General features: G+C 41.4%; 1 protein-coding gene across 1 annotated transcript in view; it reads left to right on the forward strand.

Moving 5' to 3' along the window:
* The window catches only part of PATJ (PATJ crumbs cell polarity complex component), a 363753-nt gene extending 337769 nt beyond the window's left edge, over positions 1 to 25984 (forward strand). Inside the window, exons 43-46 of the mRNA XM_042951928.1 lie at positions 47 to 151; positions 15406 to 15512; positions 18927 to 19050; positions 23600 to 25984. Of these exons, the coding sequence (XP_042807862.1) occupies positions 47 to 151; positions 15406 to 15512; positions 18927 to 19050; positions 23600 to 23746 (483 nt within the window). The 3' untranslated portion in view covers positions 23747 to 25984. The remainder of the gene's footprint in view (positions 1 to 46; positions 152 to 15405; positions 15513 to 18926; positions 19051 to 23599) is intronic.
* Positions 25985 to 26936: the final 952 nt, after the last annotated feature.

Below are 26936 nucleotides of genomic sequence, written 5' to 3' on the forward strand. Positions count from 1 at the left end.
AATTTTTCTTAATGATAGTGATTTTCTTCCACTTTTGTACTTCCAGGTTGGAGATCGGATTGTCAGCATTAATGGGCAACCTTTGGATGGGCTGTCTCACGCGGATGTGGTTAATCTGCTGAAGAACGCCTACGGGCGCATTATCCTGCAGGTATTGCGATCAATGGAGCACGCAGCTGCACAAGGCAGATAAGTGGCGTGCAAAAAAAGATTGAGCGTCACTGGCAGTAGGCATCACCGCCCAGCAGGGTGCTTGCTGATGTGAATTATGAAGGTTGAGAGCTAGAAATTATTATTTTTATTCAGAAATTCTTTAATGCCACCCATACAGGCAGTGAGCATGATTATATGAAAGCATAACAAGGGGAGAAAAATTACTCTTTGCTTCACATGATAAATCAACAAGGCTTTTAGCTTCCAGCGTTCTTTTGTAAATCAAAGTTTGTGAGGAATGGGAAATGATTTCTTTTCTTATGCCCAAAAACTGTTACCCAACTGCCCGAGCACTGTTTCCTCCACTCCTTTTTTAAAGGAAAGAAAAAATACAATGCTCTTTTTCCCTTAGCATAAATGATTGCCAACACGGTTAAATTCCCACTGTATGGTTGTCATCAACTAAGGCAGACAATTATTTATCAACTGTGGTCCCCCAGAGTCCCGTCCAGATGCACAAAGAAATATACCAGGAAGTAAGAAAGAGGTATGCTGTTAATTACCTCTCCTATTTCAGCACCTCACATGTCTCTGAGATTGATATGGTGCACTGAGAGGCAGGATACTGCAGTGAGTTTTGCTGATGAGTTTCCCCCAAAACGTGTGATTAAAATCACCACACTTCTGCAGGTAGTAGTGAACGGTTTACAGGTAAAAAGAATAAAACCCACCATTTAGCACCTTAGAGAGAGGGCTAGCCAGCCCCTCAGATCATTCTAGCCTTAAAATAATAATTTCAAGGGGTGCCTGGCTGGCTCAGTCGGTTAAGCATCAGACTTCAGCTCAGGTCATGATCTCACAGTTCATGGATTCAAGCCCCGCGTTGGGCTCTGTGCTGACAGCTCAGAGCCTGGAGCCTGCTTTCAATTCTGTGACTTCCTCTCTCTGTGTCCCTCCCCCCACTTGCTCTCTCTCTCTCTCTCAAAAATAAACATTAAAAAAAATTTTTTTTTTTAATAATTTCAGGGGCTCCTGGCTGGAGTCAGTAGAGCAGGCAACTCTTGATCTCCGGGTTGTAAGTTCGAGCCCCACATTGGGTATAGAGATTACTTAAAAATAAAATCTTTAAAATAATAACAATTATTGTTGTTTCAAACTGGAAAGCCATTATACTGAGGAGAACAAATTTGTGGTGCTTAACTCTCCCATCTCAGCAGTCTAAATCCAAAGAGCCAAAAAAGATGTTACAAAAGTAAATGAGCTGCAGCATGTATGCAGGGGATCATCAAAATACTGTCAGTAGGGGTGCCTGGGTGACTCAATCGGTTAAGCATCCAACTCTTCATATTGGCTCAGATCACGATCTCATGGTTCATGAATTTGAGCCCCAAGTCGGGCCCTGCGCTGACAGCGCAGAACCCACTTGGGATTCTCTCTCTCTGCCTCTACATGCTTGTGTTCCCTCTCTCTCTCTCTCTCTCTCTCTCTCAAAATATAAACATTTTTTTTTAAAATACTGTCAGTAGTTTCAAGGGAGTTTATGTGATAGGCAACATATTACTCAGTGATCTGGGTCCCTGAGTTTCTACTGAACACAAATCAAAACACTATGGGCACTGGCTGTCAAGTGAGCTTGCCCTCTACTCCTTGTCCTCACTTTCAGTGGAAGTTAGGCTGTCGTGTCACATTCCTCCTTCTACCCACCTCAGTCATGGTCAGAGCCTGCACACTCTTGCTCTTCCCTCGAGTTATGCTGACCCCTAGAGGCCTACAAGTGCAACTCCTCCGTCTCAGACTGGGGACCGTTCATCACACAGAATTTTAAAAGGAAGTTATTTCAAATAATAACTACGTCAAGACAAAAAAAAAAAAAAAGGTCTCCCTTAGCAAAACCTGGTATTACCGATATTTCCATACATTGACATAATTTGTTCAGCTCTACCTTCTTCACAAAGAAATGAGAAGACACGGTGCAAAATTGTAACATTAACTGTAAAAGTAACTTAAATGAAAATGAACTCAAGCTCTCCCATGCAGAATTAACACTTCACTCTGCCAAATTACCCCTATTAACACACCTTTGAGGGAGTTCCTCATTTTTCCTATTTCTGTACTTTAAGAAAATGACATTTGGTTTTAAAATGTTCTCTTGCATTAATCACATTAGTTGGTAGTGTTATTTTCTAACATGTGCTATTAAAAGCTTAATGGAATCCTTTGGGATTTTTACAGTTATAATCTACACAGTTATGGGTATGGAACATATGTGCTGCCAAAGGCATTAGACACAAAATCCAGAAAATTCTTATGTCCTGCATCAAATGCCTTACAGTTACATACTGTACTTGCCTTAATTAAAACAATGTGCATGTAGTGCCAGCAATATAGTTATTACAGCTGACTTGGCACTAGGTAACTATTTTTATCATGAGGTGAGCCAGCCCATTGGCAGAAGAGTAGGGAAGGTCAGGTAATTGTGTCTGATGATGTGGAAAAGACTTACTGTCGGTGTATCATGCAAAGCAGTCAGCAACTGCTGGTTGCACAGGAAAGATTAAGGTCAGCAGACTGCAGGGTAGAGAAGGGGAAAGAGTGGAAGAGATGACCAACACTTCCAGAAGCTTCTCTCTACAGCATAAATTGCTATCTCTGGGTGTAATAAGGAGGTAGACATTTCTGCCCTTAAAGTCTGATGATTTCTTATTATCAATCATAGATTGGTCAGTGGAGATCAATGTGGCTACGAGGGGTCAATTATATTTGCTTTTGTAGTCTGAGAGCTTGTCTGGTTAAGCTCTTTTGTCTGTAGAATGACCATAAAGCCTTTTTTTGGACAAAATCAGATAACCCAGACTCTGCCAGGAAACATATATGTATCTTTCTTTGAGACCACAGAAGATAAAAAGAGCATATCAGGGACTTTTATCACTTAAGGAACTTGTGAGGCTTCTTCTGGGTCCTTTAAGATATTTTACAAATATTTGAGAGTGTAGCAGAATGAGTGGATTGAGGTAACACTAACTAAACTAGAGGATGTGGGAGGAGTATGCTGGGAGAGGAGAGAACATTTGTAGTTTGAGACGTCCAAGTGGAGATGGCCAGCAGGCAGAGGAAATACTGGCCAATGTTCAGGGAGACGTCATTGCTGGGAACTGGGTAAATAAAGCCATCTGAGGCTTTTCAGTGCCGCCATCCCCACTGCCTGGCACATTACATACATCATAGATATTGGCTGAATAAGTGAATGAAAACAGTGGTGACAAGACAGGACAAAGGCTTAGAGTCAACGGCAAGTATAGAAGGCAGGAGAAGAGAGTCTGAAATCAGGGAGATTCATTGAGGGTCTGTCTACAAAGTAGTTTGGGAAGTAGTCCTTTGAGGACATTCTCCAGAACACAAGATAATTGCTTAAGAGGGCCCAACTGCTGGTTGGGAGAAAGAAAGAGAGAGAGAGAGAGAGAGATGTCATATTTATTAATATAGAGAAAACAGCGGTGCCTGGGTGGCTTAGTGGGTTAAGCATCTGACTCTTGATTTCAGCTCAGGTCATGATCTCATGGTTTGTGAGTTCAAGCCCTGCATCAGGCTCTGTGCTGACAATGCAGAGCCTGCTTGGTATTCTCTGTGTCTCTCTCTCTCTCTCTCTCTCTCTCTTTCTCTTTCCCTTTCCCTCCCTCTGCCCCTACCCCAATCAGGATCTCTCTCTCTCTCTCTCTCTCTCTCTCAAAATAAGTAAATAAACTTTTAAAAAAAGCTTTAGTTAAAAAAAAAATAGAAAACAGTGGCTTCTTTTTGAACTCTCAGTTGAAAATGGAAGAGAAAAAGTAAGACATGGGATTAATTCAGGAGATCTAATATCCAACCAATAGGAGTTGCAAAAAGAAAAACAGAAAAATAAGAAAGAAAGAAATCTTAGCTTAAAGTCCATTAAGTAGTAAGCAGGATAAGTATAGTACCTGTATACCTTCTAAAACTTTTTTTTTTAATGTTTATTTGTTTTTGAGACAGAGAGAGAGCACAAGCAGGGGAGGGCCAGGGAAAGAGAGAGACACAGAATCTGAAGCAGGCTCCAGGCTCTGAGCCATCGGCATGGAGCCCAGTGCAGGGCTTAAACCCACAAACCATGAGATCATGACCTGAGTTGAAGCTGGGCGCTTAACTGACTGAGCCACCCAGGTGCCCCACTTCTAAAACTTGCAAAGAGAAAAGTATAAGCTACTTACAAAAGAACAAGAGATTCAAATAGCACCTCTTTTTCAGCAGTGTGTTTCTGAGAAACTTACTTTAGGATGTACTCCAGCAAAAAAAGCAAGTAAGAAAATAAGAAAAGTAAGAAAGAGGGAAGCCCATGGATTCAGTGCTGAAGAACGTGGAAGTCCCAGGACAGCTGTATGGCAGGCACAGAGAACAACTTGCGCAAATTGGAGCAGGGGGAGAAGAGACTGAGATGCCACTGAATCAAAAGGAAGGAAGAGGAACAGATGGATTATCTTATCTGTTTAACTAAATTGGAAGTTTGGAATTACTGGGGAAATTTGGGGCTTAATTAGTGATAAATATATAAAAATTAAAGTGAGATCATTATTAACTTTGGAGAAAATAAACTTGTACCAAGAAAAGGAAATGTAATCACAGTACAGTAGCTGACTCAGTATAAACAACATTTACATAAAAATTGTAACTCATAATAATTAATACAACCAAACATCATAATGCATGAAATAATAGTATCTTGGGTATTTGGTATGTATTAGTGGGAAGGAAAATATGACAAGTAAATCTTTAATGTTAAAATGAAAAGAAAAGAGATGGTTGGAAATGATTAGAACCACAGAGGTTTAAGTATATATTTTTTATATGAAATTTATTTTCAGATTGGTTTCCATACAACACCCAGTGCTCATCCCAACAGGTGCCCTCCTCAATGCCCATCACCCACTTTCCCCTCCCTTCCACCCCGTCAACCCTCAGTTTATTCTCAGTTTTTAAGAGTGTCTTAAGGTTTGACTCCCTCCCTAACTTTTTTTTTCCTTCCCCTCCCCCACAGTCTTCTGTTAAGTTTCTCAGGATCCACATAAGAGTGAATACATATGGTATCTTTCTCTGTATGACTTATCTCACTTAGCATCACACTCTCCAGTTCCATCCACGTTGCTACAAAAGGCCGTATTTCATTCTTTCTCATTGCCAAGTAATATTCCATTGTGTATGTAAACCACAATTTCTTTATCCATTCATCAGTTGCTGGACATTTAGGCTCTTTCCATAATTTGGCTATTGTTGAAAGTGCTGCTATAAACTATTGGGGTACAAGTGCCCCTATGCATCAGCATTCCTGTATCCCTTGGGTAAATTCCTAACAGTGCTATTGCTGGATCATAGGGTAGATCTATTTTTAATTTTTTGAGAAACCTCCACACTGTTTTCCAGAGCGGCTACACCAGTTTGCATTCCCACCAACAGTGCAAGAGGGTTCCCATTTCTCCACATCCTCTCCAGCATCTATAGTCTCCTGATTTGTTCATTTTAGCCACTCTGACTGGCGTGAGGTGATATCTGAGTGTGGTTTTGATTTGTATTTCCCTGATGAGGAGCAACGTTGAGCATCTTTTCATGTGCCTGTTGGCCATCTGGATGTCTTCTTTAGAGAAGTGTCTATTCATGTTTTCTGCCCATTTCTTCACTGGATTATTTGTTTTTCGGGTGTGGAGTTTGGTGAGTGCTTTATGGATTTTGGATTCTAGCCCTTTGTCCGATATGTCATTTGCAAATATCTTTTCCCATTCTGTTGGTTGCCTTTTAGTTTTGTTGATTATTTCTTTTGCAGTGCAGAAGCTTTTTATCTTCATGAGGTCCCAATAGTTCATTTTTGTTTTTAATTCCCTTGCCTTTGGGGATGTGTCAAGTAAGAAATTGCTGCAGCTGAGGTCGGAGAGGTCTTTTCCTGCTTTCTCCTCTAGGGTTTTGATGGTTTCCTATATCACATTCAGGTTCTTTATCCATTTTGAGTTTATTTTTGTGAATGGTATAAGAAAGTGGTCTAGTTTCATTCTTCTGCATGTTGCTGTCCCGTTCTCCTGGCACCAGGTTTAAGTATATTTAAAGAGCCACAGGAGGGCACCTGGGTGACTCAGTTGGTTGAGCATCCAACATTTGATATCGGCTCAGGTCATGATCCCATGGTTATTAGATTGAGCCCTGTGTTGGGCTCCATGCTGAGCGTAGAGCCTGCTTGAGAGTGTCTTTCTAAAATAACTATTAAAAAGATGGGGCACTTGGGTGGCTCAGTTCGTTAAGCGCCCGATTTCGGCTCAGGTCATGATCCCACGGCTCATGAGTTCGAGCCCCATGATAGGCTCTGGGCTGACAGCTAGGAGCCTGGAGCCGGCTTCAGTTTCTGTCTCCCTCTGTCTCTCCCCCTCCCCCACTTGCACTCTGTTTCTCTCTCTCAAAAATAAACATTAAAAAAAAAATTGAAAAAGAAACACAGGCAACAAGTAGAACTTTAGATAATATAAAAGTGGAAGAGTTTGGCAAGTTAAATTTTCATCTGTTGGAATATTTCATCTGTCAAAATAGGGAGTTGATAAGACATCAATAAGATGATAAATTTTAATATAGGCTTATAAGCATATTACTTAGCTTGTATATACCTCCAGAATTGAAAAGTTTAGTGTGTCTCTAGAGAGTGAAGAGTGTTAATTTTTTATCATGTGCCATACTATTTAGTTTCTTATCCTGTGCACTCAAGAAGAAATATGCTGGAAAAATAAAATAGAAAAGAGCCAGGAGTCAAGAATACAGGTTCTAGACACTAAAGGAGGAAGGAGTTTGAAGAATGGCACACTTACCAATGAAGCAGAAGTAAATAAAACTGGAAAAGTCACTAAACTGGCAGATAAATCACTGGCAATCTTTAAAGAAATTGATTTTCTTTCAGAGTTGGTGGCAAGTCAGTAGAGGGCAAAGGAGTAGTTGGGGGCAAAGGAGATAGAAAGGAGAAGGTAAGGATGATGTTACCTCTGAAAAAGAAGATGAAAAATTTTGCAGTGAAGAGCCACCTGGCTGGCTCAGTCCGTAGAGCAAGAGACTCTTGCTCTCAGGCTTGTAAGTTCTAGCCCTGCGTTGGGTGTAGAGATTACTTAAAATCTTTAAAAGAAACAAATTTTCTAATGACGATGATCATTGCAGTGATACTGCTGCTAGTTCAGAGACCAGTCTGAGACTCACTGGAGCTGTGCATTATTTAGAGTAAAGCACGTTCTTCTCAATGCCTGGAAAATCCATGGCACCCCACCTTCATCCCCTCTTTATAGATCTTGTGAAATCCTTTCTTTAGAAACCAGAAAGTTGGAGAATAGGGAATGCCTGGGGGTCATTCCCCTCACCCCCCAGAGCATGAATTTATTCAAAATAATGACTGTGCCTCTAGTACCTGGCCCAGCCTAGAGTACATGCCTCGTAAGTGTTGGTCATATTGACTGGGTTGCTGAGCTATGCTGATCAAGTTAAAAGACATGAACTTACAGAGAACTAATCACAGTCCCAATCTGTCCAGAAAAATTCTAGAGGAGAAAGATGGATTGGGTTGGGAACGGAAAAGGTGTGTGACAGAGGGTACAGGGCAAGCATCTAAAGGCACCTGTGAGTATCATTAAAGGAATGGTTTGTGAGCGGTTCTTAACCTTGGTTGCACAGTAAAATCACTGATTCCATTACTGGTTCCCGGGTCTACCACGTGAATTCAATTGGTCTGGGATGTGGCATGGAGAGAAGTTGAGGCTTCCCAGGTGTTTCTAATATGTAACCAGCTGATCTATGGAGGGCCTGATGTGACCACATGATGCCAGGAAGGGGGTGGTAAGCTCCAGGAAAAGGACAAAGAGCTAAAGGTTTGAAAGTTGAAATGAAGACCAGTGGAAATTCTGTAGAACACATAGGCTTTAGCGTCAGAGAGTTGTGTGTTTGGGTCCTCTCGCTTAACTCTTGAGTTTTCTCTACATAGGGATCGTAGCTCCTTTCTTCCAACGTGGCCGTGAGGATTAGATGAGGTGTAATGTTTAATAAAAACCATGGATGCCAATGGTAAGCATTAAATAAGTGACATTTTATTACTTTCATTATAATAACACAGGCATTAAGTCAGTAGATGTTAACGTCTCTAAAACCCTGGAAACGGAGTGGTTTTCCGTGTGGCACCTGAGGTGTGTGCCAATAGATATTGATGTGACCGGAAGTCACTTTGACCCTTATTTTACTCCAAACTTAAAACATTTGACAGTTCAAACCATTATATTTTTAAAACAGATACATTGAAATCAATATATTCTGATGTCACTGGAATCAGTGTTGTTAGATCCTAAATAAAGACTTGAAGCAGATGTGCTTCCTACTTCGTTAAGTTACACCAAATACCAGTCATGGGACAAGGCAAGTTTTGTGTCTCTATATTTTTAAGTATGCTTCATGCCCAACATGAAGCCCAGTGCAGGGTTTGAACTCACAACCCTGAGATCAAGACTTGGGCTGAGATCAAGAGTCAGATGCTTAACCGACCAAGCCACCGAGGTGTCCCAAGGCAAGCTTTTCTTGTTCTTCTGTTCTGTGCCCCATCTGAAGATACCAGCTTTCTCAGAGATCACCCTAACTTGATAGCCTTCCTGTCAGTTTTCAGCATATCTACCCTATGGATCTAGGATCCAGGTTGGGTGTGCGTGCCGAGTTTGTATTTGTACGGCAAGATTTGAGTCCTAACAAATCTAAGGGCTAATCTTATTCCTGTACAGTATCAGCGGCCCAGGAAAGTTCTAAGCAAGGAGCTCAAGCTTTTGTACATTGTTATATCCTACTTATCTGGAAAATATTTCAATTTCTCAATTCTCCAAAACAATCCCCCCCCCGCCCCCGCAAACCTATTTTTAAGGAAAAGTACTCATCCTAGGGTTCATGCAATAAAACTTTGTGCTTTATTACTCAATTAAAAAGTATTAAACATACATCATTCTTTTTTTTAACATACATCACTCTAATATAGAAAATACAATTCTGACTGAATTTAGTTTTGCTTTTAACCTAAATTATTAAATGCCACAGAAAGCCAAGGCGTGAGAGCATATCAGAGTAAATACTTTCCTACAGTAAAGGGGTTTGAGGAAGAGATAAAATTTAAGAAGGAAATGAATATTGAAGAGGAAACCCTCTTGGAGGAGGAAATACAGTTTGATTAGGAAATCCATTTGGCGGGGGAAACACATTGTGAGGGGCAAGGGCAGTCGGAGGGGGGAACACGTTGTGAGGGGCAAGGGCAGTCGGAGGGGGAAACACATTGTGAGGGGCAAGGGCAGTTGGAGGGGGAAACACATTATGAGGCACAAGGGCAGTCGGAGGGGGAAACATCTTTATTGGTTCTTCCTCTTCCACTGATTGAAAGGTCTCTGATTTTTCATTAGGCTCAGAGGATAGGGCTTCTTCCCGATTCTTCATTTCACAAGCCTTCCTCTCAGGTAGAGTGACTTCCTCCTCCTCTTTCATTTCACATGACTCCCTCTCCTCAAGTGCAGGGATTTCCTCCTCTTCTTCCATTAGACCAGTGGTCTCCGTCTCCTCAGGTAGGCACTTATTAAATGTTTGATCGTAACAAGGCTGGGGAAAAGGTGAGGAAATGAAGTACTTTCATTAAACCTGGTGAGAGTTGAAACACTGCTGCAACCACTTGGCAGCTTCAGAAGACCTATTAAATTTACTCTGTGAATACCCATCACCCAGCAGTTCCATATCTGATTATCTTAAAGGACCGCTCAAGATGCATGTAGCAGCACTATGTGCAACAGTAAAGAGGACATAATCTCAAAGGGCCACAGGTTTTGAACCAGGTTAATGGTTTTGAAGGGTGAGTGGGAAGCAAGGAGGACATCTACTACATCTCCAGTCCGCAGGGGATGAGGGATGAGGCAAGAGGTTGCTGATGTGAGGAATGTAAAAAGCCAGACGATGAGGTGGAGATCTTAAGAGTTGGAGCTGGCCCTAGCCAGGTCCAAGGACCCCAGACACCACAGCTCTTGAACCATATATTCAGGTTGTATAGACTTTAATACCTATCGTCTAAGGACCTCAAAGCCTTCATTGCCTTACCCAGGAGCCCTATCTTTCCCCTCTCTTCTCTCCACATTGAGCCATGTGTTCATATCTGTCCCCCACACTAGATCACATCAACTGTAAGCCTGTTTGTTGGAGGGAGGGAACACATTTGCTCTCCCTTGGTTTCCTATGCTCCTGGTTCTATCCTCAGAACCTACCACAGAAGTTTGTCCCCAGGAGTTGAAGATTTACTTTAAAAAAAAATGAGTAAACTTCCCATTAGTCTGTTTGCCTTTGCCCTTCTTCAGAAAGTGTAAATAGACCTTTCCCAGCCTTACCTCCATGCCGTTTGGTCCCTGATGTTGATGAGGGAAGAGCACTTCAGAGGCTGCGCTGAACACTCATAGGCCACATCTCCTTGGACTTGTACCCGGCTGAACATACATACCCTTCCAAGATCAGATTATGGTCTTTCCTAAGTCAGTCCCTGGGAAGACCAATCAACTCTGAGACCACGATGGTTAATGCAAATGCCTTGGGCCTATAAAGTCTTTCTGAGGGTGATGAGTTTATTCTCTCCTTGCCTTCCTACAAAAGACTGCTGTCAGTGAAAATCCTTCACATTTCCCACTAGCTTCTTGGCTTCCACTCCTACAAAATAGGAGCTTGCACAGCTCCAAGGATCCTAGGTAATTCTCTGGGATTTAATGTTATCAGTGGCTGGGAGTGGCCTTTTTATTTCAGGGTTGGCATTGAGCAAGAGGCCTTCAGATTTGGAGGGATATGAGTTTTTCTGTGCGATGGTGCTGTTAGAAGTGTTTTTATCTTCTCTAGCTAGATAAAAAAAAATTAATTTTTACCCAAATAGAACTGTGACTTTGGTTTCACAACTTATACAGTTGATTTCGTGGACTCTTGAAAGGGTATTCTCTTTCTAAAAGTTAAAAAAACTGTCCTTCTGGAATATCCATGGGCATATGTCTCCCACGCCCTGAGCCCTCTTCATATAGTATCCTGTGAGGGTGAGGACATTTTTCCACCTGTTGCCAAGCACACATCCAGATGATCTGCTCTATTTGCAACTGCTTGTTCAACTATCTCTCTGCCTCTCTTCCTCCTTGACACCATATCTAGAGTTTACTTAATCATATGCACTGTGAGTCAGATTGCCTGGTGTGAGGGTCCAAGACCATGTCTATACCCTCACACTGCCCAAGATTCTAGAATAAAATGAAATGGAAGTGAATCCAGCTTTCACTCCTTAACTGACCTTGAGAAAGTTACTTAATCTCTCTGCTCCAGGTTCCTCTGCCCAACATACAGAAACAATAGTGGTACCTACCTGAGTCCGTAGGGACTCAGGAGAGTGTTTAGCATAAAGTAAGTGCTCAGTTTATATTCATTAGTTGTGGTGCTGTTATATATTAGACAAATGAGCAAATAAAGGATCAGGTTGCCATCAAAGGTTGGCTTTTGAAGGTACCTTAGAAAAAACAGTATTTGTGGTACCTGACCAGCTCCCTTGGTGGAACATCTGACGCTTGATCTCAGACTCACGAGTTCAAGGTCGTGACTTAAAGTCTTTAAGTTGGGCATAAAGCCTACTTAAAAGAAGAAAAAATAGTATTTTACTGACTTTCTTCCTTAGCCCCATAATGGGTGGATTGTTTCACGGTCAACTGAGAGTACAAGTCCAAATTCCCACCAAGTATAGGAATCTCCTTTACTCTGTCCCGAATTGATAGATTTTGAACCTCTATTTGAATGCTTGCTTTGGCAAGATGCTCATATCCTAACAAGCTGTGCCATTCCATTCTGTAACTACCTTATTAGATTTTTTTTTTCCTCTTTAACAGGACCCAAAACCAATCTGCTTGTAACCTCCATCAGTCTCACTCTGTTCCGTGGAAATTCAGAAGATTGAGTCCCATAATCCCTATTCCTTAGGAAGGTTTTGGGTTCATTCACTCCACAAATACTCATTAAACAACTGTTATGTGCCAGGCATGTTAATACTGAGAAGCAGTCCTTATCCTCATGAATCCTGTGATTGAGGGAGAAAGACCTGTTAACAGTCACACAAATATGTCTCATTGCAATTTGTGAGAAAAAATTCTTATGGAGAGGAAAGCAGGAGAAATTAAAACACTGGTGGTAAAGAAGGCTTGTATACGGAAAGTGACTTTTTAAGTGAACACCAGGCCAACTGGCTTTTTTTGGTAGGGTAGGGGGAGGGGTGGGGTTTCTGGACAGAGAGAACTGGAATGGGGGTAGAATGGAAGGAGATAATGGGATTAGAGGAGCAGGACCTCGTAGGGGAGGACCTTTGTGTTTATAATTAGGAAGTCTGGATTTTATTCTGAGTACAAAGAGAGACCACTGGAAGGTTTTAAGCAGGGGAGTGCCATTATCCATTTTATGTTAAAAAAGATAACTGGCTGTTGTATAGAAGAGATTGAAAGAGGATGACTGGGGATGCTGGTTAAAAGGCAGTTGGTGATGATGAATTGATTAGGATGGTCACCACAGAGGTGAAAAGAAAACAGATTTGAGAAGTACTTTAGAGGTAGGATCCAGAGGACTTGGTGGTGGATTGCATATGGCAGGTGAGAGACGGATGTATCAGGTTGATATTCAGAGACAGTACCTGTGTGGTTAGCATCCCGGCATCTTTTCTAGTTGGACAGTTGTCACCAGCCAGAAATCAAGTATTTTCAATACTCCACCTAGTGCATTTCTAATTAGGTAGCCAGAGGTGCCATTTACTAAGAATTTTTCAAATTCATTGAAAAATGGTTATTGAATCAAGAGTTTGAATTTGTGTTCATCATAATAAGCCTTTGAGTTGTTAAAATGCAGATGGTGAATTGGCAAGTGGATATAGCCGACTAGGCTGGGAACTGTCAGCACCTTGTTGCCATTTAAAGCTATGAGAATATATACATTGTCACCTAGACCCTGAGTGTGCATGTGGGAAGGGGGGTACAGGACTGAGCCACAGGGGCCAATAGAATAGCCAAGAGGTAGAAAAGTGGGCCCCAGCAGCATGGGGAAAGCCAGAAAGTGGGTCACAGAAGTTTAGGTCCGGTGGCTACTTGAATGGAAGTTTAGAGATAGCTGCTGGAATGGAGTAGTTCATGAAGATAGTGTAGGTTAGAATTACAGAGGTCACATGCAAAGACAATTTCTCCAATACACTTGCTGTGGGGAGAGTAAAAAAAAAGGGCTGTTGGAAAGTAGAGGGGCTCTTGTGGTCAAGGAGAATCTGTTTCTTCCTCTTTCTCTTATCCTAAATATTTTCCCAGTTCATTCAGACATTCTGTATAGGATGGCATTTCCAGAAGATTCCATAACTTGCACACAGCCATGTTTTCCCCGGAATAGGATACTTCACCAAAATGTGTTCTCACTCTGCCAAGACTGGCCTGTTGGCTTTCCTTGGTCTAAAAACTCCATTAACAGATACAGCTAAGTTTAGCAATTTAGGCAGCCATGCCCTCTGTTGGCTTATTCTGAAACTGCAGTCAAATCCAGTTCTTTGCATTGCTCTCTATACTTGTGCACTGAGTATTATACCCTAGAAGAAGAACCACTGATCAGAAGCAGGGGTAGCCCAGGAGCTCTTGAGAAAGAAGCTCTGATAACTCGTAGAGGTGGAAGACACCTCCAGGCTTAGCATACAAGGCAGGCTTTTCTGATTCCCATTCAACAGATGAGCAAGCTGAAACTCAGGCACAGCACCATTTAAATGACAGAAACTGAACTCATTGAACCTCCGTCCTAGTACGAGCTGTTGGAGCTATACCATATTTCTCTTGAATACTTTTGAATGCTATTTGCAAGATTACAGATACATAAAGTGTTTACATGTCATGTACTATACTTTTGTCTGGAACCATCTAAAAAAATAATAGGGAGTCAGATATTCTTTCTTTCAATCACCAAATATTAATTGAACATCTATATGCCAGGTACTGTTGAACATAATGAGGATACAGTAGTGAATGAAACGGACAGGCTTCCTGCCCTCATACTCTCATATGACGTGACAGGGAATAAATAAATAAGGTTAAAAAATATATAGTTTATTAGAGAGTATTATTGTCTTTGCATGTGACCTCTGTTTTGTTCTTCAAAACAAAAGAATCAGAAAGCAAAGGAGGGTATGAAATGTTGGGCTGGGTGTTGGCGTAGAAATTTTAGTTACAATCTCCAAGGTCCTGAGGAAAGTGAAGGAGCTAGCCATGCAGACACTGAACGCAGAATGTTCCACTTGCAAAGCGCTGAGGTGGAGATGCCTCTGGCACGTTAGAGGAACAGCACGGAGGCCAGTGTGGCTGGAACCCAGTGAATGCAGAGGAAAATGTTAAGAGCTGAAGGCAGAGACATAACTGGGTAGGTCACCTGCAGATGACCTTGTAGATCATAGTAAGGACTTGAGCTTGTGATCCTAGGGAGTTGGGTTTCCTCTGCTTTAAGTTTTAAGCAGAGTGAAATAATCTGCTGTGTTTAACAGGACCATTCTAGCTGCTACGGACTGAGTGGGGGAGGGGCGGAAGCAAGGACACAAGCAAGGGGGCTTTTGTAAAACTCCAGGCAAGAGATAATTCTGTAGGAAGACCAACAGCACTTTATGAGGACTGAATGCAGGTTGTGAGGGAAAGAGTAGTCAAGGATGATACCAAGGCATTTGCTGAAACTGACAGAATGAAGTGGCCATTACCTGAGATGAGGAGGGTTATGGGAATAAAGGTCGGTGTTGGACATCCCACTAATTGGTGACTGGACATATATATAAATCTAGAGGTAAGAGGTGGTGCTGCAGATGCAGGAATTATCATTACGTAGATGGTATTTAAGTTATCAAGTGGGATGAGATGAGATAAGGGGATGTTTAGATGGGAGAGATAAGAAATTTAAGGACTGAGTCCTGTGGCATTCTAATAGAGGCTTAGGATATATGAAGGAACGGCGGGCAGGTAGAAAGGAAACCAGTAAAGTATGGTGTTACGGAAGCCAAATGAAGAAAACCATTTGAGAGAATAATCCATTTGTGTCAAATGCTGCAGGTCGTCTGAATGACATGAGGATGAGAACCAACCATTGAATATGGTATGGTTTCTCCAATTCTCTCCTGATTTACAGTGGATTTTCTTGCTCTAATTTTTCCCCCAGGTTGTAGCAGATACCAATATAAGCGCCATAGCAACTCAGCTTGAAAACATGTCTGCGAGCTACCATCTTGGTTCTCCCACGGCTGAACACCATCCAGAAGACACTGAGTGAGTATTCTAGATGCAGAGTGCCTATTACATGTGTGGGCAAGGCGCAGTGAGACCTTTTCCAGAATCTAGAGTGCTCTCTAAGGAAGAGGAGGGGGGAAGTACATATTACCTTTTCTAACTCCTAGAGAATCTCCAGAAACACACCAAGGTTTCCTGATATCGCACCAGGCTTTGCTTCACATGGGACTTAACAGACTGCTGTCACGGGGCCTGCACACACACTACATCTGGTCACTTTGACATGGTGCCTTCTTCCCTAAGAAATCCCATATTTACAACCTGGGTGCACCCTGCTTTATTATGCAAAGAACTATGTTTTCTAAGCTAAAATCTTGTTCTGAGGTTAAATCTTACTGTTACAACTCCTGGCATTCTTCATTAAAACCAGTCATCGCGGTTAAAATTGTTCGTCAAAGCAGTGTTTCTCAAACTAGAATGTGCGTATTAAATATCTAAGGAGCATATTTAAAAATGCTAATTTCTCTGACCCCATTCTCAGAGATTCTGACTAGGTGGGCTACAGTGGGTTCCCCAGGGCACTTTTGCTACCCATAGGCCGAGGATCCATACTTGGAGAAATGTCGCCTGAAGTTAATGCTCTCGGTACTGCCAGTGCCTGGTCACCGGTGTGTGCTCAGTAAATGCTTGTTGACTGATCTGAATGGTTCATTAGAAAGATCTGATGTTCACCACCATTTCCAACTTTTTCCTGGTAGTTCACAGCTTACGTGACATCTTTGAGATTGTTTTTCTTAAGGAAAGGATATTAATCTTAACTCATTTTACTTTTTTCTTATGAAAGTAATAAATGCATGCTATTAAAATGTGACAAATACACAAAATTAGCACATTTTTAAGTTATAATGGCCCTTTCCAAAAAAAATCAGGGCCCTTATAGGAAGAGTAGTTAGTGCATTTTTAGCATAATTTGATGTCCCTATAGAAGTACAGAGATGCCCTTATAATCTTGGTTCCTTTGGTATAATTTCACAGCTCCTGGCAAGTTGGGAACCACTAGCATAAAAGAACTTTTTTCTTTTTTTTAATGTTTATTTTTGAGAGAAAGAGAGGCAGAGCACGAGCAGGGGAGCAGCAGAGAGGGAGACACAGCATCTGAAGCAGGCTCCAGGCTCTGAGCTGTCAGCACAGAGCCCGATGTGGGGCTCGAACCCACAAACTGCAAGATCATGACCTGAGCCAAACTTGGACACTTAGCCGACTGAGCCACCCAGGGGCCCCTAGCATAAAAGAATTTATAAATTACTTATAATCCAACCACTGTTAACATTTGGAGATATTCTTATTAGTCTTCTATATGAAAGTAAATTAAAACTAATTGAAAATGTGAGATAAATGGAGGCAAACTCCATCTGATGAGTGGAACTGCATTCCTCCTTCTCCCCCTGAAAACAGGTCTCTAATAGTGAAGAAGCACAATTATGAAGGTCTCTAATGATTTGGTGGCTCCCAGGGCCCAGCTCTAAAACAATACTTTGGACATCTAGATTCCCATTTCAATATGCTTAGAAATGGGCGGCTGTGTTTGCAAGAGGTAACATGAATCAAATTCACATCTGGCCAGTGGGCCATTACTAAGAATACTTACAAGGCCCCAAAGTCATGAAATGTAGAGCCTTACCCATGACGTCATTACCATTTGGCCCTAGGCGATAATTTATCATCAATTCAGCAGATATTTATTGAGCACCTGCCTAAGGTCAGACACTGTCCTGGATGGGGTTTGGGAGATTCAAACTTTGAAACATAAGTGAAGGCATTGCCCCAGTCCTCAAGGAACTGCCAGAGAATTGGAAAAACAGGCCCCTGAATCCATGTTTGTAAGAGTTGATAAGCATAGGGGAGCTAAGTTCCATGGGAGAGATAAGTAAGCACTGGGTCCTGTGAAACCATGACAGGGTGGCACAGCTCAATTAGGGGGTACACTTGGACGCACTGATGCTTCAGTTTAGTTTTGAAAGAATTGGAATAAGCAGGAGTGGCATTCAAAACAGCACCTTATACGGCATGGACATTCAGCAATTACTAGGGGTTGCCTGCTGGAAACAACCAGTAAGTACATCGATAAACACCCCTATTGGTGTGAACCAGCTGAAAATCAACCCTAAGAAAAGCCAGGCAAAATTGAGGCGGGAGAGAGGGAAGAATACTCTAGTTAGACAGAATAGCATATTCAAAGGTTGCTTATATCCCAGTTTTGCAAAATTCTCTAAATCACGAGTGGCTGAGTTTGTATCACGTGGCTCTGTGTCCCACACACACATGCTGCCACAAAACAGGTGAGGCTGCCACGATACAAAAATGAACCTCCTACAAGTAAGATGGCAGGGTCTGGGGTACCGGAGTTCCTTCAGGTTTCTACCCTTTGGACAAGGGCATTTGGGAAGAAGAAATTGGCATTAGATAAGCTTAAACTACTTGAGCCCACGTAGATAATTTAATTTTTAGCCATGTTGTTTCTAAGAGAGAAGACTTCCACACTGGACGAAACTTTGAAAATCTAAATTACCCATTTGAAACAGATTGCCCTTACCCATTTTGCTTCTCCTTGGCTTCTTTCTTCTCTCCTGGACTCCACTTCTCATGTACATGGTCATGATCCTGAGTTGGTGACATGCACAGTGCATACTGCTGGGAATACTCAGATGACAGAGACGTGAGGAGTTCATGGTCTGGTAGAAGAGAAAGATGGCTAAGCGATCACGCCATCTTAGGACAAGTGCTATACTAGAAATCTGGACCAAGTGCAAAGGGAGCACAGAGGAGGATTGGCTAATTCTCCCAAGGGAGTCAGGAAAGCATCACACTGGAGATGGGCTTTGAAGAAGGAGTTCCCACCCCGGTTCCCTAGGTGGAAGTGGTAGGTGAGGTGTGGTGAGGCTATTCAGGCAGAAAAGGAGCGGCAGTTGACTGAGCCATTGGGCTGCCATCACCTGTTCTGGAGAGAAGCCCACCTGTAGACTGGTGGTCTGCCACTAAGCAAAGGTGATACCCCATCTCTCTGTCCCCATGCACATTCTTCAAGGATATGGAGACCATTTCATTCAGCTTTAAACAGTAAGCACAGTAAGCATAAAAGTTAAAAGCCAAGCACACAGATGGCTGCTTTAACAACCTCGGCATCCTGACTTTCTTTTTCACTAAAAAACAGTGAGTTTTATGAAAGAGAACACCCCTTAAGATATCAAGTCATTAAGACATCGGCCATTAGTCCTGCATGACACAGGAAATGTAAAAATCAGTTTCTGATTGCTCTCTGAGAGTTTGATTTGATAAACTGGCCTTCATAGTTTCGCAGTATGAAAGTCTCTCTCAAATCTGTGTTCTTCCATTAAAATGAAATTCCCTCTCAATATCTATTCTTGAATTAAACAGCGTGCATTGTGTTTTCAGAACACCTCCACCTAAGATTATTACTTTGGAGAAAGGCTCTGAAGGATTGGGGTTTAGTATTGTAGGGGGTTATGGAAGTCCCCATGGAGACCTGCCAATTTATGTCAAGACTATATTTGCAAAGGTATTTTTTTCCTTTTTACTGTACTTTTTTTTTTTTTTTTTTAACCTAGGTGAGATTTTTTTTTAAGTGCTTTGCTTTGCTTACTTTTAGCTATACCTGGGTGTGTGCTTGTATGCTCATTGCATTTTCACCTTGTATAGGACATTCCCACAGCAGACTAGTGAAAAAAAAAAAAAAAAACTACAAAAGTCGATTTTACAGATTGTCTTCTTTCAACAACACAACATAAGGAGCAGTGCAGGGCTCTTTGGAAGCTGGCCTTGGAAGTGTTATTCCAGGCTGGAACAAAAGTTTGGCTTTCTCCTTCAAGAAAAGATGACAGCACAGGGCCGTGGCAGAAAGCTCTGCACAAGCCTCGGGTCAGTGCAGCATTAATGGCCGTACATCACCAGAAATCTCAGGACCCTTTACCTTAAGTTGCTGTCTCTTTCTTCCAGCCCTCTGCTGAGTACTTGCACGATCAGCCCACTAAATTAGACTCCAGCTGGATAATAGTGTTTTTCAGGAATTAAATATTCCAATACATCCTACTTGACACATAGGTCATGGTGTCCATTCCAACTGCTGCCTCTAGATGGCTCTTAGATAAGTTACTTTTAACTTTGTTGTGACTTTTAAAGTTGGAATTCAATTTTATTGTCAATTCTGAAGATCTTGGAAAAGGACTTAGTATTAATAGTACAATTTTACTCTTCATTGGTTTTATGACAGTCTTTTTTAATTAATTGATCCGATGGCCTCCTACTGCTCTTTCCTAAAGAAATAAAGGTCTTTAAGAGAATAAACAAGGTAGATTCTCTTTCTAGAAAGCTATACTCTACACTAAATAACAAGTTTACTTTTACCTGTGTGGCTCTTAGCACCTGTTAATTGAGCCTAACCATGACCTGACATAATCCTTAAGTCATTTGGCATTTCCTTTTGGAACACATTAGGTAGGTGCAGATTTACCCACCTGTTTCCAATTTGCTAGGGTGCCTATTAAGGAGACATGTTATTCCCAAACACACACATCTGTTGACCTGGTGATGGGCAAAAGGGAAGAGGGAAAGCAGATCAGAAACATTCTGGATAGTGGTGCTGCCCCAGTCTAATAATTCCCAAGGTGGTAAGCCACTGAGAGACCCTCCTTTTCCTAAGGCAACACCGTAAGTAATTGTGATAATTATTCTTTGGGTGCATTATTATACTTCGCTTTTATTTTTTTAAGTTTATTTATTTTTGCGAGAGAGCATAGGGGAGGGACAGAGAGAGAGGGAGAGAGAGAATCCCAAGCAGGCTCCGCACCGCCAGCACAGAACCCAATGCAGGGCTCGAACTCACAAAACCGTGAGATCACGACCTGAGCCAAAACCAAGAGTTGGACACCTAACAGAGCCACCCAGGCGCCCCTATACTCTGCTTTTTAAAAGAGCCACTATATAGATAAGAATAGTGTAAAACACAATCTACTTCCCTGCCTTTGCCTCTCTGTAAAGCCCTTCCAGAATGTTTGTAATTCCCTGCTCACTTCGTAACTGTAGGTAGATCAGAGGACTGGTTAGCTTCTCAGGCCTTTTGACCTGCAGTCCAGAGTTAGAAGGCCACACCAGCCACGCCCATCTAGACAACTCCTAGGTAGTGAGCCAGGGCCAGGCACCTTTTGTCGGGTCACCAGAACATACAGTGGAGGATGAAATGGCCGTGCATTGCTGGTGGGTTTTTGAAAAGAAACCACCATCAAATCACAGTGGGACAAAGCAGTGGGGGATAATGAATGTGCTGCAGCTCCCACAGAATCTCTTTTCAAAGACCCTCACTGAAGATGCCATTTAGAAAGCAGCTATGCAAGTAGTAACATAGTAGGAAATATTGAACATCCCTGGTATGTTTTATTTTTAAGGAATAGACCCTTGTTTGTAAAGTAAGGCACGGCTAAATCTGAGAAGCCCAATTAAAAAAAGAGAAAGTTCTAAAGCCTTAGCTAATGGCCTACTTAGTTCAGTCTCAATAAAAGAATATTCTAGTGCAAACAATTATTAGTTCCATAGAGTTTATTATAATTCAATCTCATTTGATGGCTTTTTCTTTTTTCATTTGTTAGAGTGAAACCAGTATATCCAAATTTAAAAGTTTTCTTTAGACAATCAGTAAACCAAAATCTGGCAAAAGAGTTTTTCTCTCTTTTTTTTTTTAAATTTATTTTGAGAGAGAGAACCAGCAGGGGAGGGGCAGAGAGAGAGAGAGAGAGAGAGAGAGAGAGAGAGAGAATCCCAAGCAGGCCACACTGCCAGCCCGGAGTCCGACACGGATCTCAATCCCACGAACCATGAGATCGTGATCTGAGCCAACCAAGAGTCAGACACTTAACCGACTGAGCCACCCCGGTGCCCCAAGTTTTTCTTTTTTTTTTTTTTTAATGTTTAGTCATTTTTGAGAGAGAGACAGAGTGTGAGTGGGGGAGGAGCAGAGAGAGAGGGAGACACAGAATCCGAAGCAGGCTCCAGGCTCCATCCCAGCTGTCAGCACAGAGCCCGATGCGGGGCGCGAACTCACAAATCACGAGATCATGACCCGAGCTGAAGTCGGATGCTTACCGACTGAGCCACCCAGGCGCCCCAAGTTTTTCTTTTTTTTAAATGGTGAAGTCCATCATAAAAATGAATTTTGATGCTAAGGTAAACATTTCCCCCATAGGAATTTGGAAGCTATAGAAACGATAGCTGTATGTTTTCCCTGTTTTTCAACAATGAACATATATTCTTAAAAATGTTTGTTTTCTCAAGTTTCTGAATCTCGGATGCCCACAGGGTGTGAGTTTTTATGTGACCTTGTTAGTGTCCCTAAGCTTCTTTTAATACTTCTCTTGCTCAACTAAGAAATAAATTTGGGAGGTTCCTGGGTAGCTCAGTCAGTTGAGGGTCCGACTCGACTTTGGCTTAGGTCATGATCTCATGGTTCATGGGTTCAAGCCCCAAATCAGGCTCTGTGCTGACAGCTCAGAGCCTGGAGCCTGCTTCAAATGCTGTCTTCCTCTCTCTCTGCCCCTCCCCCACTTGTGCACGTACACTTGCTCGCTCTCAAAAATGAATAAACATTAAAAAATTTTTGTTAAAGAATGTACAAATCGCAGAAAGTTGAAATGTCATCCTGTTTTGCATTACTGAAAATGAAAACTTGAAAAACTTAACATGCTTTAAAAAAAAAAATTACACAGATATCTGAGGTTTCCTAAAGCCCTCAAATCTTAGCCTGTAACATTTAATAAAATCAAGTTTGCTAAGTAATTCTGATTTTATCCACAAGTTGTTTAATCTTGTCTGTGTTTCAGTTAACACACTTTCGTAAAAGAAAAAAAAAAAGATTTGAATGAAGTTACAATTTATTTAATTTTAGTATTTCCCCCCAGTACAGACATGGTTTTGAATATTCTTTATTATACCAGAATTCCACCCTTTCCACGGTTTTGACAGTCTAGATAATTCACCCATCACCTCAGGACCTCCATGCTGCAGGTAGACCCCAGTCTCTGAAACATTAGTTAGTGCCTCTTAGTTTGGCCTCTGAGTGAGTCAGGACCGGGGTGCCTGTGGGCCTTAATTATTTTCCCCAGCACTTCAACACCATTTAGAGGATTCTTCCAGCACCGATGTTTTAAGGGATTTTCACAGTTACCCCAACAGAAGGAGAAAGCCTCCTACAAATCTTTTCCTAGGTTTTTTCTTTCCTTACCCATCCAAAATATTTCTAGTAATATCATGGTATTTTTAGGTACTTGGCTTTAGAATTTAAAAAAGCCCAAGTTCCACTTGCTTTTTGCAATTTTGAGGAGCCAAGCATGACTGAATGTATAATGAAAGTAGTCATTTAGAACCCTAAATGATCAAAGATAAGCTGAAGCTTTTGAATATGATATTGCAAAACTTCAGAGATGCTATACTTTGTGTATTTATATATAGAACAGCTTTATTGAGATAGAATTCACATACTATACAATTCACCCCATCTAGAGGCTACATCTTTTTTTTATTTATTTGAGTAATCTCTACACCCAACACGGGGCTCAAACTCACAAACCCGAGATCAAGAGTCTCATGCTCTTCTGACTGAGCCAGCAGACGCCCCAAGGCTACACTCATTTTTGACCAATCACTGCAGGGAAGATATCTTAATAATGCAACGGGAACCCTATATCATGATGGTGCTGGCAATAAGACAACACCAGATTCAGTTCTGCCTTTGTCAGTATATTAAGTATTCATGAATATGACATTCAAATTCCATTCAGTATGGAATATTGAAATAAGGTCCTACTCATATTAAAAGAAATGTGAATGTCAGTACATTTCTACTAGTATGTTATTTAAACAGTGCATAATTATGGTTACTATTCAACCATTATTCAAATAACACATCCTACATTCTTAATTTTCTTAGTTTAAAAACATTACCTAGAAATAACTTTAACTGGTAGTTTTTAAAGTTACTCTTTTGATAAACACACCCTAATATTAATATTATTTGTTAACTGCGTGGTCCTGGATTAAACTGGAATGTTTCTTGTTTGTAGGGAGCAGCTGCAGATGACGGCCGGTTGAAGCGAGGCGATCAGATTTTAGCCGTTAATGGCGAGACCCTGGAAGGTGTCACTCATGAGCAAGCTGTGGCCATTCTAAAACACCAGAAAGGGACTGTAACCTTAACTGTGCTGTCATGAGCCTCGGGTCCTAATCTCAAGATAGGTATTATAGAATATCCATAGGAAGATGAAGCCCTGAGAGAGGATGAAAAGCAGCCTCCACTAGAATCCGCTTTCATTTCCCATCTCACCCTCTCTGCTCAGGAGAGGAAGCTAGATTTCGTGTGAATTTCCCAAATCAACCGTCACCTCTTGGTGGGGTTAATTTCCAAAACTCGAATGAGTCTTCTCTGATATGTATCTAACATCCATGTTTATCTACTAGTAGTAGCTGGTTCTGATTATATTTGCTGAAACCGAAGTTAACAACCCCTCATTCCTTGTGCCCTTCTCTGCCCATTCCTCCTCACTCAGAGGCTTAACAGCAAGCTCACTTGGCATCTGATGAACAGAAACAAACATTAAGCAACTTGTCGTCTCACTCATGATTTACGTATGCTAATTGTCTCTTCAAGTATGGCAGAAAATATCAGTAGTATAATTAACTTACCTTTGATCCCCATGATAAAATACCCAGTTCTCCTATGGGAAATTACTGTGCTCTTTTCTGCACGACTTATAGTCAAGTAAGTCTCAAATTCGTTTCCCTGGCGGATCTTTATAAACTAGTCATTGGTGATTATGATGAATCAATATGCACACTGTAATGTGAAAACTCTGGAAGGCTTTCTAATTGTTTTCTTAGCTAAATAAATGTATACCACTGAGAAAAAGCACCTTATTCTCAGCAGGAAAAATTAGCATCCATGTTCTGAATTCTAACCATGCTAAATTACCTTCAAGTCCAGGAAGTTCATCTGGAGTTAATGGCATCTCAGTAGGCAGGCATCATTCCCACCCTCAGTCTTCAGAAGACGAGGTGGAAGCCTGACAACCACACTGTAGAGATCGTAAGTCAGATGTGGCCTGGGTGGCCTTGGACTTGTGCAAAGTAGAGTGACAAATTTGAGTATCCTTCCCCTTGGCTCCATACCGGTCAAGCTAGCAGTACAATCTGTAGGAACATAGGGATAGAGCAACATGCTTAGCCGCAAAGTGACGGTGGAAATGAACTCAGCCTGAGAATCAGTGATGGGTACTTGGCTAATGTTTCCTGATCGTCAGGAAGCCCCCCATCTGCCGAAGTTTTACACGCTAACAAAGCAACTACAGCAGAAAATACAAAAATACCTTTAAAGTTGAATAGGGGCATTCTTATGTAGGTATTCACAGGAAAATGGGGGAGCTGCTTATCAGTGAATAGTTTAGGTTCTTCTGTAAAAAATGTACCATAAGAGAGGGGTACCAGGATCAGTAATTGAAGTATTGTAGCATCTTTGAACTAAAACACTATGCTGCGAATGGTCCACGGTAATTGTCAACATGTAATGGGCTCTAATTTAAAATGTTATTTAATAATTACAGATTTTAACTGAGAATTATCTTTGAGTAGATGTAATCACAAAGTGCATTAACTCTTGTTGGAATATTTTGTGGCTATTCCAAAGTATAGAGTGCCTAAATCTTATGTTGGAAATGTCTTTCATGACTGGCATTAAGTTTTCTGAAGTTACATATGGCTTGTGGAATTTCTAATGTATCCAAGATGTGCAGTGTTATGAGGATCTTGTCTTTCAGTGCACAGGAAGCTATCGGCCTCAGAAGTTCTATGCTAATTGTACCTGTAAGAACCCCTGAGGCAGCCAAGAAGAAATGAAGCCCAAATAAAACTTGAAAATGCACCTTAAAATAAAAAGTAGGTGTGTGCATACACACACACCCACACATATGACTTCGTGTAATACTTTTGAAATGTGAATCTGCTTGATTTTGATGGAATGGCCGTTAAATATACATTTTGAAATAATATACTGTTGTGTCTCACACATAATCCTCTTAGGTCATGCCACTAGAAGTCTATTGATACAAGAATTGTGCTCTATATTCCTTACTGCAGTAAATTGACCAAAATTCTCATAACTGGTTCCGTCTCTAAGTAATCGCCTTGCCAAAGATGCTTCTTTGCATCAGAACTTACTGACAAGCCAAGAGACCACGAAGATGGGAATGTTTTGAAGAAGGTGGTTCTGTCATAGTGCATATATTGTTTTGTCCTCATCATTTGGGAAATCTAAGTATAGTAATTGGGGTTCTAGCATGAGAGGGAAGTAAATCAGGAAACATGAAACTGCTGAATGTATGTGTAAGTTGTATCCAAAGATTATAAATAAGTATAGTTGCCTAAAGAGCAAATAAGAGTCTTATTATATATGAAAAAGTGCAATTTGTGCATCTGATTTGGCTTTTTCTTCAGCCTCTTTGTTCCCTAAAGGGCGGGGCGGGGCCAGGGGGAATCCAACTTTTCACAAAGTTTTCCAGTACTATTAAAATCTGGGATCCATTAATAGCTATCTCATGGCAAGTATGTTGCCAGGTGTTAGAATAGGTGTTCTCTCCCCCACCCCATCTCTCCATCTCTCTCCCTCTCTCCCTCTCTCCCTCTCTCCCTCTCTCCCTCTCCCTCTCTCCCTCTCTCTCTCTCTCTCTCTCTCTCTCTCTCTCTCTCTCTATATATATATATATATATATATATATATATATATATATTTTTTTTTTTTTTTTTTTTTTTTTTTAAGTAGGCTTCATGCCCAGCATGGAGCCCAACATGGGGCTTGAACTCACAACCCTGAGATCAAGACCTGAGCTGAGATCAAGAGTAAGATGTTTAGGGGCACCTGGGTGGCTCAGTTGAGCATCAGACTCTGTTTTGGCTCGGGTTGTGATCTCATGGTTCATGGTTTGAGCCCCCCATCAGGCTCTGTGCTGAGAGCAAGGAGCCTGCTTGGGATTCTGTCTCCCTCTCTCTGCCCCTCCCCTGCTCACTCACTCGCTCTCTCAAAAATAAACAAACACTAAAAATGTTTTTTAAAAGTCGGACGTTTAACCGACTGAGCCACCCAGGCACTCCTAAAATAGATGCTTTATAAAAGAGCCAGTATGATAATCCAGAGGGCAAGTCCTGCCATCCTCTTGAGTTTGAATCCTGACTCACTAGCTTTGTGATGTTGTCCAAGCTATTTAATTACCCCTTGCTTTAGTTTCTCCAGTTAGAAAGGGGTGGAGATGGGAAGTTTCTAAGTACTGTAATGAGTAAAGTCCCAAGTCTAGACCTTAGTAGAGGTGCCTGGCTCATAGTTAAGTATTACATAAACATTAGCAATAAACCTCT

This window comes from Panthera leo, chromosome C1, assembly GCF_018350215.1.
Source record: "Panthera leo isolate Ple1 chromosome C1, P.leo_Ple1_pat1.1, whole genome shotgun sequence".
Lineage (NCBI taxonomy): Eukaryota > Metazoa > Chordata > Mammalia > Carnivora > Felidae > Panthera > Panthera leo.